The sequence below is a fragment of the Phyllobates terribilis genome, unplaced genomic scaffold (assembly GCF_046119375.1).
Source record: "Phyllobates terribilis strain yellow unplaced genomic scaffold, ASM4611937v1 Scaffold_3__8_contigs__length_932513732, whole genome shotgun sequence".
Classification (NCBI taxonomy): domain Eukaryota; kingdom Metazoa; phylum Chordata; class Amphibia; order Anura; family Dendrobatidae; genus Phyllobates; species Phyllobates terribilis.
The window spans coordinates 283,811,944-283,826,370 of record NW_027362763.1 but is presented as its reverse complement, the minus strand read 5'-3'; the positions used below and the strand labels follow the sequence as shown (position 1 = coordinate 283,826,370).

The 14,427-nt window shown below is 40.9% G+C and overlaps 1 protein-coding gene across 6 annotated transcripts in view; it reads left to right on the top strand.

Annotated features, from left to right (window-relative positions):
* Positions 1 to 14,427, top strand: part of ZBBX (zinc finger B-box domain containing) — a 308,041-nt gene that overhangs the window by 252,062 nt on the left and 41,552 nt on the right. For all 6 annotated transcript variants that reach the window (XM_073674826.1, XM_073674825.1, XM_073674824.1 and 3 more), the window contains one exon: positions 2,767 to 2,916. In XM_073674826.1, the coding sequence (XP_073530927.1) occupies positions 2,767 to 2,916 (150 nt within the window). The remainder of the gene's footprint in view (positions 1 to 2,766; positions 2,917 to 14,427) is intronic.

The window sequence follows — 14,427 nt, the reverse complement described above, 5'->3', positions numbered from 1 at the left end:
AATATTAATGTCACTTTTCTGGTGAGGCGCCCATACTTATGCACCTGTCAAATTTTGTTTGAATGCAGATTGCACATTTTCTGTTAGTACAATAAACCTCATTTCAAGGCAGAAACATTACTGTGTCCAACAGTTATTACGTATATCAAACTGAAAGAGCTGTTGCAAAAACACCAATTTCTATAAAACATTAAGCTTAAGATTAAGAGGGGTGCCCAAACTTTTTCATATAACTGTATATATGTATATATATATATATATATATTTTCCACCTGAGAGATATAATATGTCAGGTTGGCGGGTAATGTGAATCTATAAGTACCGTATATGTAGCATTGTTATACATTCTGTTGACCCTAAATTCTTTTTCGTTTTTGTCGCTTGTGTACAGAGCAAATGTCATCATTAGGATGATATCAGAGTGCTGCTTCCCACCATAGACAGTACTAAGTGGCAATTATTTGAATTTCATGGTTGACATTTTAACATTAATAGAATAGAACAAGTCAGCTTGAGGGTGTCTGTGAACACATTCACTAACAGCACAATCCACTCATTGCTAAATTATAGATGTTCGTTTGCAAAGAAGGAAACACTCGTATGAGTTCTCAGATGTGGTAATAACTACATGTTCCTAATGTTATGCCGTGTTTCCATTGTTGTAATTATTCCCAGATGTAACATGTATTTGTTTTGTTAACATCTTGATGAAGGAAGCCATTGATGAAATAATATTATATGCGGTATATTTTTACGGTCTCAGACAAATAATAAAATGGTGGATCGGTATATCAGGCGTCCAAGGTTTTCTTAATTGCTTGTGACATGGAGTTCATGTGCGTAATGCTGTAAGAATATGGCCATCCAGTCATTTCCATTTAAAAGCAACATTAAAATTAAAACTATCTGCTTCTTAAATGCTGCTTGAGGTCCGCTGTGGCTTCAGGTCAATGTCCTTTTTCTACAGCTAAGTACGACAACTTTTTAACTTCTTTTGTGTTCCTCAGAGAGGAAGAGGACTAGAACTTTAGTGCCACCTATTAGAAGTAGCAATCCTAAAAGTCAATATCGACCTTTTTACGAGCCTTGCCATATGACCTAGGATAAAATCCAAATCAGAATCTCAGTTTGCAGACACAATGTTTTGGGGTATTGCCCCTCGTAGTGCAAAGTGTGAGATCTGATTTCCCTAGGAGGAGCATGCATGGCATATGTAAGTCTCCTCTCTCTGACATGCCAGGCCTGGCTTATCACTCTCCACAAGGAGAAACGTTACGCCTTAGAGCCTAGTCTTAAGACTCTCACCTTTTTCAGAGTGCTTGTTAAAACTAATGATTTTCAACCTACTAATTATTAAAAATCTCCGTCCTCAAGAACAGATTAAATTTTTTATTTTATAGTGTACTGCTCGTTGCCAATGTTAACAGCCACTTCAGAGGTGGCTGATATCCTAGACAAGGAGTATTGCTTACAAACTGTTTGATTTACAGCTTGCAAGCGTCGATCTGAAGCTGGCAAGACCACTGGATCCAGCCAGCTTCATTGCCTCTGGACTCCTCTGATGCTACAGAGGCTGTTGCTTCTGCTTGCAGCATTGGAGAGAGCGCACAGTTCAGGCTAGTGGGGGCTATGCTGGTGTTCCAAATGGTAAGTCCTCTGGAGCTCACCGCCTATCGGCAAGCCGGAAGTTGTGAAGCTTGGCTGCAGTACCAGTGGTATTGCTTAGATGGTGGCACTCCTTTACACAGTTGAAGAGATTATCGAGGGCTATATTACTGATAACCTATTTTTTGTGTAGGTTTGTAACATCCGATTGGTTCAACATCTGGCACCTCCAGGATCATCGTTTAGCAGGTCCTATTGTGGCTGGAAGTAAAGTGTACAGACAGAGTTCCACATTTCCATATGCTATGCAGAAGCTGCTCTCAGGTACTACCACTCAGCTTCCATTGAAGTGAATGGTAGCAGAGCTGCAGTACTTGAGACTAATACTACTACTACATGGTGTACAGAGCTGTGATGTTCCAGCTGTACACCGCTTATTTCAGGCCACCATGAGACCTGCTAACAGTTGATCAGGCAGTTACCAACTTTTGGAACCCCACCTATGTGATATTGTGACCACTCCTAAGAATAGCACAGTTCAAAAATGTATACTAAAGGAAAGTCTGTACCAATCTCTAGATGTTTGCACCCACATATCCATGCAAATGTCGGCATGTAGTGACTATATAGCCATATCACTTCTCTAAAACAGAAGGCGCTCTTTAAGATTCAAAATGGAGTAATACATTAATACATGTGGTGTACTGATCACCAGTTTTTCAATACTTCATACATGATTATGACTATATCCAACCCAATGACACCACCATAGGTCCTCTGCACTCTATAAGGTACAGTGTCCAATCTTCTATTAGGTTTTTGTTCTGGGCCTTACCTGAACAGAATTCACATGTCTTACTCTATTAAAACAGAACACCCTGTGCTATAGATGCTGTAGAGTGTTATCCAAAGCTATGAATGTTAGTAAATCGTATCAGTGACATAACCTGTGAGACGAGAAGCTTGTTGCAAGTGGTAGATCATGAGTCTCGATGGTAATGGCTGAGTGTGAACACTTATGTTGAACTCCTGTATACATAAGCTTGCACCATGCTGTGTCCTGATAACAGTGATGACAGAAGGAGGTAATGTGTAATTGTGGAAACTGGAGACCTTTCTTTGCTGATTCAGTACTTAACATTCTCTTCATTTCCAATATAGGTAATAACTATTGGAGACCAGAAAGCAGCTTAAGTGTATGTGCAAATGATGCCGTAGTCCAAGATATTGTGGAAAGAGCATGGGCTCAGTCCAACAATCACATCATAGAGCAAAGCTTTACTCTTAGAAATGTCACATGCCCTGGGACCGGTGAGTACTGAACCGAAACATCATTAAGACTTAAAGAACAAAGTATTTTTAAGGGGTAACGTTTCTCCTTGTGGAGAGTGACATAATGGCTCTGGCATGTCAAGGTAAGGAGGCTTATTCACCGTGCAATGCTCCTCTAGAAAATGTAATGTGCAAATTGCCTCTTCAGAGAAAACGAGGACTTGAACTCTATAGCGCCATCTATTGGAAGCAGCAATCCTACAAGTCACAATCAACCCTTTAACGAGTCGTGCAATATGACTTGGGATAAAAGCCAAATCAGAATCTCAATTTGCAAACACAGTGTTAACAGCCGTTACCCCTTAGACCTCAGTGCAGAGCCTCTCACCTAGCCAAATCAGTTCTCATACTTTGCACTGACGAGGGCCAACAGCCCGAAACACCATGTCTGCAAATTGAGATTCTGATTTGGCTTTTATCCTAAGTCATATTCAAAGACTCGTTAAAGGGTTGATTGTGACTTGTAGGATTGCCGCTTCCAATAAGTGGCGCTATAGAGTAAAAGTCCTCTTTTTCTCTAAAGAGGCAATTTGCATAATGTATTTTTCTAAATTGTAGGCCCAAATACAAGAAGAGTACGAAAAAGAAAAGATGGAATTAGTTCTTGCAAGAGAGCCATGGGAGGCATTAAGAAAGTAATGCTAAAATTTAATAATACTGATGCTTAACTAATAGAATAATTTTCTGAACTATCAATAAATCATATGATGCAAGAGATATCAAAACCATCATAGACTAAAATTACATCATAAACTCCTTAGCTGCAGAAAATGTCCTATGCGAGATTACAAGGATACAGGTCAATATCCTTGAGCCGAACTGTAAAATTAAAATGTAATTATATTTGTTATGCAGTGGTGTGGAAATGTGTTTTCCCCCTTCCTGATTTCTTATTCTTTTGCATGGTTGTCACACTTACATGTTCAGGTCACAAAGCAAATTTACATATTAGACAAAGATAACACAAGTAAACACAAAATGCAGTTTTTAAATGAAAGTCTTTATTATTAAGGGAAAAGGTAATCCATACTTACAGGGCCCTGTGTGAAGAAATGATTCCCACCCCCTTAAAACATAAATTAACTGTGGTTTATCTTTGGGAAGTTGAGTTCAATTTCCCTAGCCACACACAACCCTGATTACTGCCACACCTGTTCTCAATTAAGAAAGCACTTAAATAGGACCTACCTGACAAAGTGAAGTAGACCAAAAAATCCTCAAAAGCTAGACATCATGTTGCAATACAAAGAAACAAAGGAACAAATGAGAAACAAAGTAATTGATATCAGTCTGGAAAAGGTTATGAAGCCATTTCTAAAGCGTTGGGACTCCAGAGAACCACAGTGAGAGCCATTATCCACAAATGTCGAAAACCCGGAACAGTGGCGAACCTTCCCAGGAGTGGCCGGCTGACCAAAATTACCCCAAGAGCAAACCGACGACTAATCCAAGAGGTCACAAAAGACCCCACAACAACATCCAAAGAATTGACTCCATCATAAGAAAGAGACATTCATGCGTAGCAGAGTTCCAAGATGAAAACCACTGCTGAGCAAAAAGAACATAAAGGCTCATCTCAGTTTTGCCAGAAAACATCTTGATGATCACCAAGACTTTTGGGAGAATACTCTGTTGACTGACAAGACAAAAGTTTAACTTCTTAGAAGGTGTATGTCCCATTGCATCTAGCGTAGAAGTAACACTGCATTTCAGAAAACGAACATCATACCAGCAGTAAAATATGGTGGTGATAGTGTGATGGTCTTGGGCTGTTTTGCTGCTTCAGGAACTGGAAGACTTACTGTGGTAAATGGAACCATGAATTCTGTTGTCTATCAAAAAATCCTGAAGGAGAATGTCCGGCCATCTGTTTGTGACTTCAAGCTGAAGCGCACTTAGGTTATGCAGCAGGACTGTTCTCCCTGACTTCCCAGGCATGCGCAAAGCGCCGCTCACAAAGGGCATGCTTTGCTTCATCCCGGCCCATCACTCTGTGCACTGCGCCACAGGGTTCTATTGCGCAGGCGCTGGGGAGTCATTGTCACTTCCCGGCGCCTACGCAATAGAACCCTGTAGCGCAGTGCACAGACAGATGTGAGCGGCACTTTGCCCATGCCCGGGTAGTCAGGGAGAACAGTGCACGTCAAAGTGCCCTGTGACGTGCAGGGGAGGGGGGGAATATGGTAACTAAGCACATAGACGGAGATTTCGGGGAATGATAAACAGATAGGTGGGGATTTCTTGGTGTCCAGGGGACACCAATCCTGTGCAAAACGGAATTCATAAAAACACTTCTCTCTGCAATCAGACCTCTACTATGGGCCATACAGGTAAGTATAGATTTACTTTTCTATAACCTGTATCCCCATAGTAGAGGTCTAATATCGCCCACGGGGTGACAGATTCCCTTTAAAAAGGTGTTTAATGCTTGGAAACCCTCCAGTGTGGCTGAATTACAACAATTTTGCACAGATGAGTGGGCCAAAATTCCTCAAGAGCATTGTAAAAGACTCATTGCCAGTTATCACAAGTGCTTGATTGCAACTGTTGCTGCTAAGGGTGGCCTAACCAGTTATTAGGTTTAGGGGGCAATCACTCTTTCACACAGGACCCTATAGGTTTGGATTTCTTTTTTCCTTAATAATAAAGACCTTCATTTAAAAATTGCATTTTGTGTTTACTTGTGTTATCTTTGTCTAATATTTACATTTGTTTTGTGATCTGAAACATTTACAAACAAAACATGTGACAAACATGCAAAAGAATAAGAAACCAGGAAGAAGGCAAACACTTTTCACACCACTGTCTGCATATACTGCACATTTATTTCTTCCTTTATTTTTGTATATTATAGTGATATCTCCAGAATATGACTGTTGTATACACAGGAGTCTCACATTGACTGTATATGATTGAAGTATTTTTACATTATGGTTTTGCTTCCATAACTTTCTGTAACTAAACAAACCTGTACCATTTAGTCCAAGCTGCTAAACAGCGGCCACAATGTCACCAGTCTGTTGTATAGCAGCGCAAGGCCAGAGCCATCATGATCTTTGCCAGAAAAAATGTGTGATTACTGCTGATTATGATTGCAGGAGCTTGTGTTTTCAATAGAGATGATCAAATAGATTTTATACGAAGTCCCAGTGAATTTGAGTTTCAATTTGCTAGGAGGAGCGAGAGCGAGAGAAAGATAGGAGAGGTGCTAGCAGCAATGACCACTAAGTGTGACTGATTAGTGATATGGTGTAGCTAGCATCTGTCCTGCTGCATTTGTTTTATAAATGCACGATTTTTTTCTTCACTCCCAATAGGAATCTTTCACCTGGTTTTCCCAATATAAGCTAAAACCGCAACCTTTATCGCCTCTTTTACCACTGTTCATCAACCTGTATATAAGCCACTAACTCCCTCTGCATAACCCAAAAAAAACCCTTTTAATTCCACCAAATGGCATGGTCCCTTGCTCTATCCCACCTTACTGCCTTGATTGATGTGGATGATGTGTCCTATATCATTCACACAGCTCCGCCAGTCTCTCTCCTGCGCAGTTGAAACACAGACCTGCGCAGGCGCTCTTTACTCTGCCCTAATATATTGGGAAAACCTGGTGACAGGTTCCCCTTAAGGACCGAGCCATTTTGTACGTTAATGACCGAGCCTCATTTTTAAAAATTGACCAGTGTCACTTTGAGGTAATAACTCTGGAAAGCTTTAACATATCGCAGTGATTCTGAGATTGTTTTTTTCGTGACATGTTGTACTTCATGTTGGTGGTAAATTTTGGTCGTTATGGTTTGCGTTTATTTATGAAAATATCAAAAATTTGTCAAAAATTAGAAAATTTTGCAATTTTCAAAACTTACAATTTTTATGCCCTTAAAGGGAATCTGCCACCCCTTGGGACTTATCTGACTTTCTAATATCGGCATACAGGTGATAGAAATGTAAATCTACATCTATCTGTATGCCTCATATTAGAGGTCTAGTTGCTGTGAAATTTCTTTTTGTTCTTACAGGTTTCTGATGCTTTGGAGGCCCGAGGCCCGCAAGAAATCCCCACCTCCTGTATTAATTATAATGTTTCCCCCCTCCCCTACACGTCACAGTGCCCTGTGCCGCGGGCAGGCGCTGGCGAGTCACTGTGACTTCCGCTCCACTGGCCTCCGGCGTACTCAGGACTGAGGTGCTTTCCCCACTTCCTCCCTGCATCATCTTTAGGAACCATATGCATATACAGTACATATGGTTCCTAACGATAACGATGCAGGGAGGAAGTGGGGAGAGCACTTTAGTGTTGCGCATGCCGGAGGTCAGTGGAGCGTAAGTCACAGTGACTGCTGTGAACAAGATCCCTCCTGTACAATGAGCATAGAAGGGAGGATGAAGTGGCGGGATTTGCCCGTGGCACAGGGCACTGTGACGTTCAGGGGAGGGAGGGAAACATTATAATTACTACAGGAGGCGGGGATTTCTTGCGGGCCCTGGGCCTCCAAAGCATCAGAAACCTGTAGGAATAAAAATAAATTTCACAGCAGCAAGACCTCTAATATGAGGCATACAGGTAGATGTAGATTTACATTTCTATCACCTGTATGCCCATATTAGTAGGTCAGATAAGTCCCAGGGGGTGACAGATTCCCTTTAAATCAGATATTTATACCACGCAAAATAGTTAATAAATAACATTTCTCACATGTCTACTTTACATTAGCACACTTTTTGAAACATCCCTTTTTTTTTATTTGTTAGGAAGTTAAAAAGGTTAAAAGTTTATCAGCCATTTTCGATTTTTCCAACAAAATTTACAAAACCTATTTTTTTTTTAGCGACCACTACGTGATACTTGATGAAGGTTACATTTTCAGCAATGCCATTTTTATTTACATTTTTCTTTTTTATCAAGTTTATTCTTCTTTTTTTCCAGCATGAAAAACCATAATTTTTTCCCACTTTTTTTATGCCGTTCACTGTAGGGGTTAACTAGTTTGACAGTTTTATATATTGGGTCGTTCTGAATGCAGCAATACCCAATATGTGTACTTTTTTATTATTATTATTTATTTTTGTTTTTATATAAATGTGTATTTATTGGTGTAATTTTTTTTGTTTATTTTGTGTTTTTTATTGTTTTTTTTAGAATTTGTTCAATCTCCTTGTTAACTCTTTTTTACTTTTGTACTTGGTCCCTCTATGGAACTTTAACTTTTACAACTCTGATGACTTGTCTTATGCATTGCAGCGCTCCAGCACTGCAATGCATGAGACCTGTCAGATTACAGAGGCATATCGCCTGTTGCACCCTGCCAACACCTGGGTCTAACAGGCCACCGTGCCTGGCAGACCAGGACGTAATTGTTTGACCTCTGGATGCCATGACAACCATTGGCTCCCCGTGATTTCGTTGCGGTGGTGCTGATGAGGGTGAGAGAGGGAGCTGCCAGCCTCTCACAACCTTCCAAATGTCGCGATCACTATCGATTGTGGGATCTGGAGGGTTAATCAGCAGAGGCGGTACGGGTCCTGGCTGTTAATGTAGGAGCTCGGCTGTCAGCTTTACCGAGCTCCCAGCGGTGATCAAGCGGGGAAGTGCTGATATCACAGCAATCAGAGAACAGGGACCGCTGACATGGGTCCCAGCATCTCTGGCCATGCCTGTTAGCTGTCTGTTTTCACACAGTGAAAGGTTTAAATTCATAATGGACTTCGCACGTCATCATGATCCAGGAGCTGACAGCAGCTCATGACGTGCTTTGTCCGTCATTGGTCGTTAAGGGGTTAATTAACTAGAAAATAGGAGCAAGCCACAGAGAAAAAAAGGAGAATTCAATGTCAGTACAGTCACTTCTGACAAGCAAGTCTCTGACTGAGTTTTTGCATTTCTTGTACAATCCTTTTTGTGAGGGGAGGAATAACTGTTTTTTAAAAATACAGAAGAATATTCTCCAAAATTCAGAAATTTTACTTTGACTGTACCTCACGAAGTGTACATGTCACAAACATTTTTTTTGCACACTTGTTCTCTTCTCAAATTTTACGTCCATACATGGCATATTAATACAGCGTCCTGTTGTAAGCAGTGGCTTTTTGGGTGCATAGACAGCTTGACTTTCTTATTTTGTAATTATTTAAAAAGGATTGATTTTTTTGTAGAAAATAATAATAAAAAAAAGTAGACATGTACATGTGTATTTATCGGTGCACACCTGTTTTACTAGTTCAATTTGACAACGGTACACGCCACACCTATACTATGGCCTGCTGCTACATTTTGCTTTCTGTAAATATAACTACCTAGCATTTCTTGTCATGTCCTTTTTGGCAAAAGTTGAATAATTGGGGGTGAAAAAATTGACAAAAGTTAATTATAGTGTTCAAAATGTAAGATAAAAGAAAAAGTGGCAATGGATGGGTTAGAGTAAACAAAGAAAAATCCCATACCACAGCCAAGAATGTGGGAACCACTAGCAATTAGCAGAGGCACCACTACTGGCACCATCCATCCATCTGTAGTATTCCCTAATGCAGGTTACAATTGGCCTCATTTGCTTCTTGCAATCTTACTAATAGGGAGGCAATTGAGGGCCTTATGGAATTTATATGGCACATCACTCGTACAAATCACTGCAGAATGATTTTATCTCTGACAGCGACACCATCAGTTTGAGTCAGGGTTCTGCACAGAACAGTCTGCCTGATAACAAATGGAGAGAGAATTTTTTACCTTTTTTTTATTTAAAAAAATCATAAAATGGCAGTGTGCTGTGTTATTACATGGACTGTTGGTTACTACTAGGTTACCATCCGTTTCTATGGTGAGGTCTCTTTGACATTACTAATGTTTAGTTTGTATTAAAGGACTTAAAAGGGGTTGCATACAGTCCTAGGAGACCTCAGTGTGTTACACGCATCTTTTCACTGCTATTGGATTCTTTTTAGTATTGCAATATGAGGTGAATCGATTCTCTGCAAATATAATTTTTGGGAAAAATTTTGTGAATCTAATGAATTTGAATTTCAAAAGATTTGATCACCTCTAGTTTTCAGTATTTACTATAGTTTCTGGCATTGTTTTGTCTTTTTCATCCATATCCCACCCAAGAAGTTTGTTTCATCAAATGGTATCCAGTTTATCAGATTTATCAATGCTTGATTTGTCATTTAGCACAGCTAATGATTTCATTATATTTCATCTTTTTTTATATAGGGATGTATTTAAACTGACCATACTTTTGTAGAGCCACAGTAACATAGAAATGTATAATTTCCTGCAACTTGCCATAAGAGTATGTGAAAGGTATAAGATAGCTTAGGCACTTTGACATACTATTGTGTGTGAATTTACACAGCTGCATTCCTTCTTACCTGTCAGGATGTAAGAATTCACAACTTCTGGCAGTGTACTCATTCACTGTCAAAATATTGACTGATTACAGCACTGTTTGTTATAGATATAATTGTAAATCTATAAGCCATTTCATAGTTGATAGTGAATATTGAATCAAGGTTATGACACCCAGATGACCCTTAACTGCGGCTGAGGCATCTAACTCCCCCCTCTCGCAACAGGTAATTAAAGTTGGTCATCTGGTAGATCACAGACACCATTCCATTCCTCAACTTCAGAAAAATGGGAGAGGTGACAGATTTATGGTCCTTGCCTGCCTGTGTAAGAACTGGCAGGGAAACTTCATTAAACTATTTTGAGCTTTTTTGTTTTATTCCAGTTATGAATATTAAGGTTTTTCTGAACACCAATGGTCCTACAGTTATAAAAGACATTTTTGGAGTCTTGATAAAGTAGCGAACTTAACGCATTGTCTTGCGTCACTGGGCGATTGCGGAAATACTTTCAAACTAATATTGGACAGTTGAATTATACTATCCATGCCATGATTCCTATCTATAAAAAGGTAAAATCATGATAGGAAGCATGACAGTAATATCTCCCGTCTGGGACCTCCAGGGCAAAGATATCATGGAAGTTGGGAATCCCATAATTTGTTAAAGAAGAAGCCACATCTAATGACCAGCCAGGTTATCAGTCACCGGAGGGGAGGTATGTGGGCATGACTGGTGTTAATAAAAGCAAATGTCAAACTATAATCCGTGTCAGTCTTGAGAATTAAAGTTCACTATAGTATTGTCTGTTGCCAAAAACAAAGAGCTCCTCTTCATAAAAGTCCGAGTCAACCCTGCAACATCAGGTTTAGTACATTTCTTCTGTTTATCATTTTTATTTTATGTAATTGTTTATAATGTATTGTTTTGTCCATTATGTAACATCGTTGTATATTTTTATAAACACTGCCTACTTTTTGGATTAAATTATAAAATGAAATAGCTTTGTTTCTTTTGCTCTTTAAACAGCACTCCTGATGCAATGCGCTATCTGTAACGGGTGTCCAATTGGCCTGTATAAACGATTGGTAGTGACAGCTAGTTACTTTTGTTATTGTGGAGTTGGCAGTAACCGTACATATATATAGTGTGAGGCAATGAGGGGGATCATATGCGAGGGACGGTATGCATCCCACAGGATGCGCATAGAGAATTATTGAACCCACTGGAGTGCATTGCAACCACAGACACAGCTGTGGTTGCAGTGTAAAATAAAAGTAAGTTTGGACTTAGTCAAGCCGGCATGGGCTTTTATTTTTGGAGTGATCTACAGGATGGCATTGGGGCGAATCACTCCCTCCAGCCCGGGTCTTACTAGTGGCTCATGGCCACAGTTTTCCATTTAATCCTGCAGCAAAAGTTTGGGTGTGTCAGTTTGTGTTTGAAAGCTGCAGAGCAGGAGGCTCTGTGCAATACAGGCCTGTGTGACGTGAACACAGAGTCCAAGAAGGCAAAGCTTCGGATGCACCTCAGCAACCACAGCAACGGGTTTGGAAACGGACTGTTCTTTGACGATCCGGCTGCGATCCGAAGGATACCGTTTGCCTTTAATTTGTGAGTTTTGGAAAAATAAAGACATTTACGTTGAAGTTTCCTGGGTCACTGCCTTATTACTGCACTGTGTGAATACCGCTGCACTGCGATATATTGGAGAATGCGGACAGTGTGAACTGAGGCATAGTCCAAAAGCTGCATGTCCGTGATCAAGCCTGCAAAGCTACAGCTCATGCCTGCTGACAACATGGAGGAGCTACTAAAGCAGTTGGTACTCACCCAGCAGCAACAACAACAGCAGCAGCTGCCACAGCAGCACAATCAGCTACAGCAGCACAATCAGCAGCAGCAGCTGCTGTACTGCTGTACAAGCAGCAGCCGAAGACTAATGACCTGATTCTGCAACAAATTGCTACTCTGCAAGAGACGCCCCCAACACCGACTCTCTAACACTGACCAGGGACGAGGCCGGGAGTGAGGTTAAGATAAGCGACGCTCTCTCTAAACAGCAGCGGCAGGAGGCTCGGAATTTGGTGCAGCAGAATACGGACGTATTCTCAGAACTGTCAGGCCAGACCTCTGTGATCCAACATGACATTGTCACCGAGCCTTGGGTAAGGGTATGAATGAAACCGTACCATGTACCAGAAGCCCGGAGGCAAGCCATCGCAGTGGAGGTAAAACAAATGCTTAAACTAGGAGTAATCGAGGAATCCAGGACTGAGTGGGCTAGCCCCATTGTCCTGATTCCGTAACCTGATGGATCGTTACAATTTTGTAATGACTTCTGAAAATTGAACGAGGTGTCAGTTTTACCTTTATCCAATGCCCTCGGTGGACAAGTTGATTGAGAGACTGGGACAGGCCCAGTACTTCACGACGCTCGATCTGACCAAGGGATACTGGCAGGTGCCTCTTACAGAGTTGGAGAAAGGAAAGACCGCCTTTATAACACCGGAGGGTCTCTCTCTATCACTATGTCGTCTTGCCTTTTGGGTTACATGGGGCCCGGGCTACATTCCAGAGGCTGATGGACATAGTTTTGGAGCCCCATCAGAAGTGTGCGTCCGCATATTTGGAAGATATTATCATCTTTAGTACTGATTAGCATACCCACTTGTTCCAGGTACAAGCGGTAGTGGACTCACTCAGAGCAGTGGGCCTGACAGCGAACCCCAAAAAATGTGCGATAGGTCTCGAGGAAGCCCGGTACTTGTGGTACGTGATTGGCCGTGGGGTTATCAAACCCCAAATAAACAAGATCGAGGTCATTCAAAACTGGCCCCGGCCTCTTACTACTAAACAGGTAAGAGCATTCCTTATCATTATTGGGAATTACCGACGGTTTATACCTAATTTTACTGGGAGATCGGCACCCCTGACCGATCTCTGAAAGGGAAAGAAGTCAGTCATTGTTCGGTGGAACCCTCAGATGGAGGAAAGGTTTCAATCCATGAAGTTGATAAGTAGTATCTGACCCAGCACCACAAATATTTAAATACACTCTTGTGCCAAAGTCCCTATGTAAATATTATGCAAACAAGAAGAGAAAAGGGGGACAATAAAGGCACCAAGCATGCTAAATAATTGAATATGGATGCAGTATCATGAAAAAAGTATATAAATTTTATTAGGACACTAGACACAACCATTTAAAAGCATCATTAAAAAACATGCAAGACAGAAAAAAGGACACATAGACAGAAGAATCCCATTACATAAATTGACATATCAATCCGATACGATCTTTGGTAACAAACAATTGATCTGTGGTAAAATATTTGGCAAATATAATAAATAACCTGATAAGTCTGATGTTTGCATAATAAAGTGATTTAAATAGACCCTCCAGGACCACTACATATCTTAATACCCAATATATAGTCCCAAAGAGAATGGGATACCTAATAAATAAGTATATAATAGGGAATAAAGAGAGAGGTCCCAAAGTAAGGAGGAATCAAAAAATACAACCCATATGTATCCACAGAAGGAAAAAGGAGATGTCAGATATACGAATCCTATGCGTTACACCAACCAAACATGGCTTCCTCAGGGGTATAATGTCAGTATCCTAAACGTTTGTGATATATATTCCAAAAACACACACGCCCATTAGTCAAAAAGAGAGTCCATAAATACCAGTGCTGGACCAAAGTCCAAGAGGAGATAATACCCTCCAATAAAGAACTCTCTGCAGGATAAGAGAATCCTCAGGTCATGTTCCGGGATCCGCATTTACACAATGCCCCCCATCACCTCGTTTGAAATAGGCTGCAGCGCATTAAAAAATGTCTAATTGTGTGCGGGCAGTCGGCGTGCGTTCCACGCAGGGACGCACCTAAAGAACAGAATACACATACCGAAAATGGAAATAGAGAAGGGAACTCCCCCTCCAGTTGGTGTGCGAGTCAGGGTGGAACACACAGCCGGAGAAAAACACCCGGAAGTGACGAGCAGGGGGGTGAGACTAAGCGGCCTGTATCGGTGTTTAGTGTTTAGTGTTGCGGCCTGTGGGTGGGTGGGTGGCTGGCTGCATACTTGCACTTGCATTCCAAGTAACAGAAAACTAAGCAGATGGTGGCCTCTATC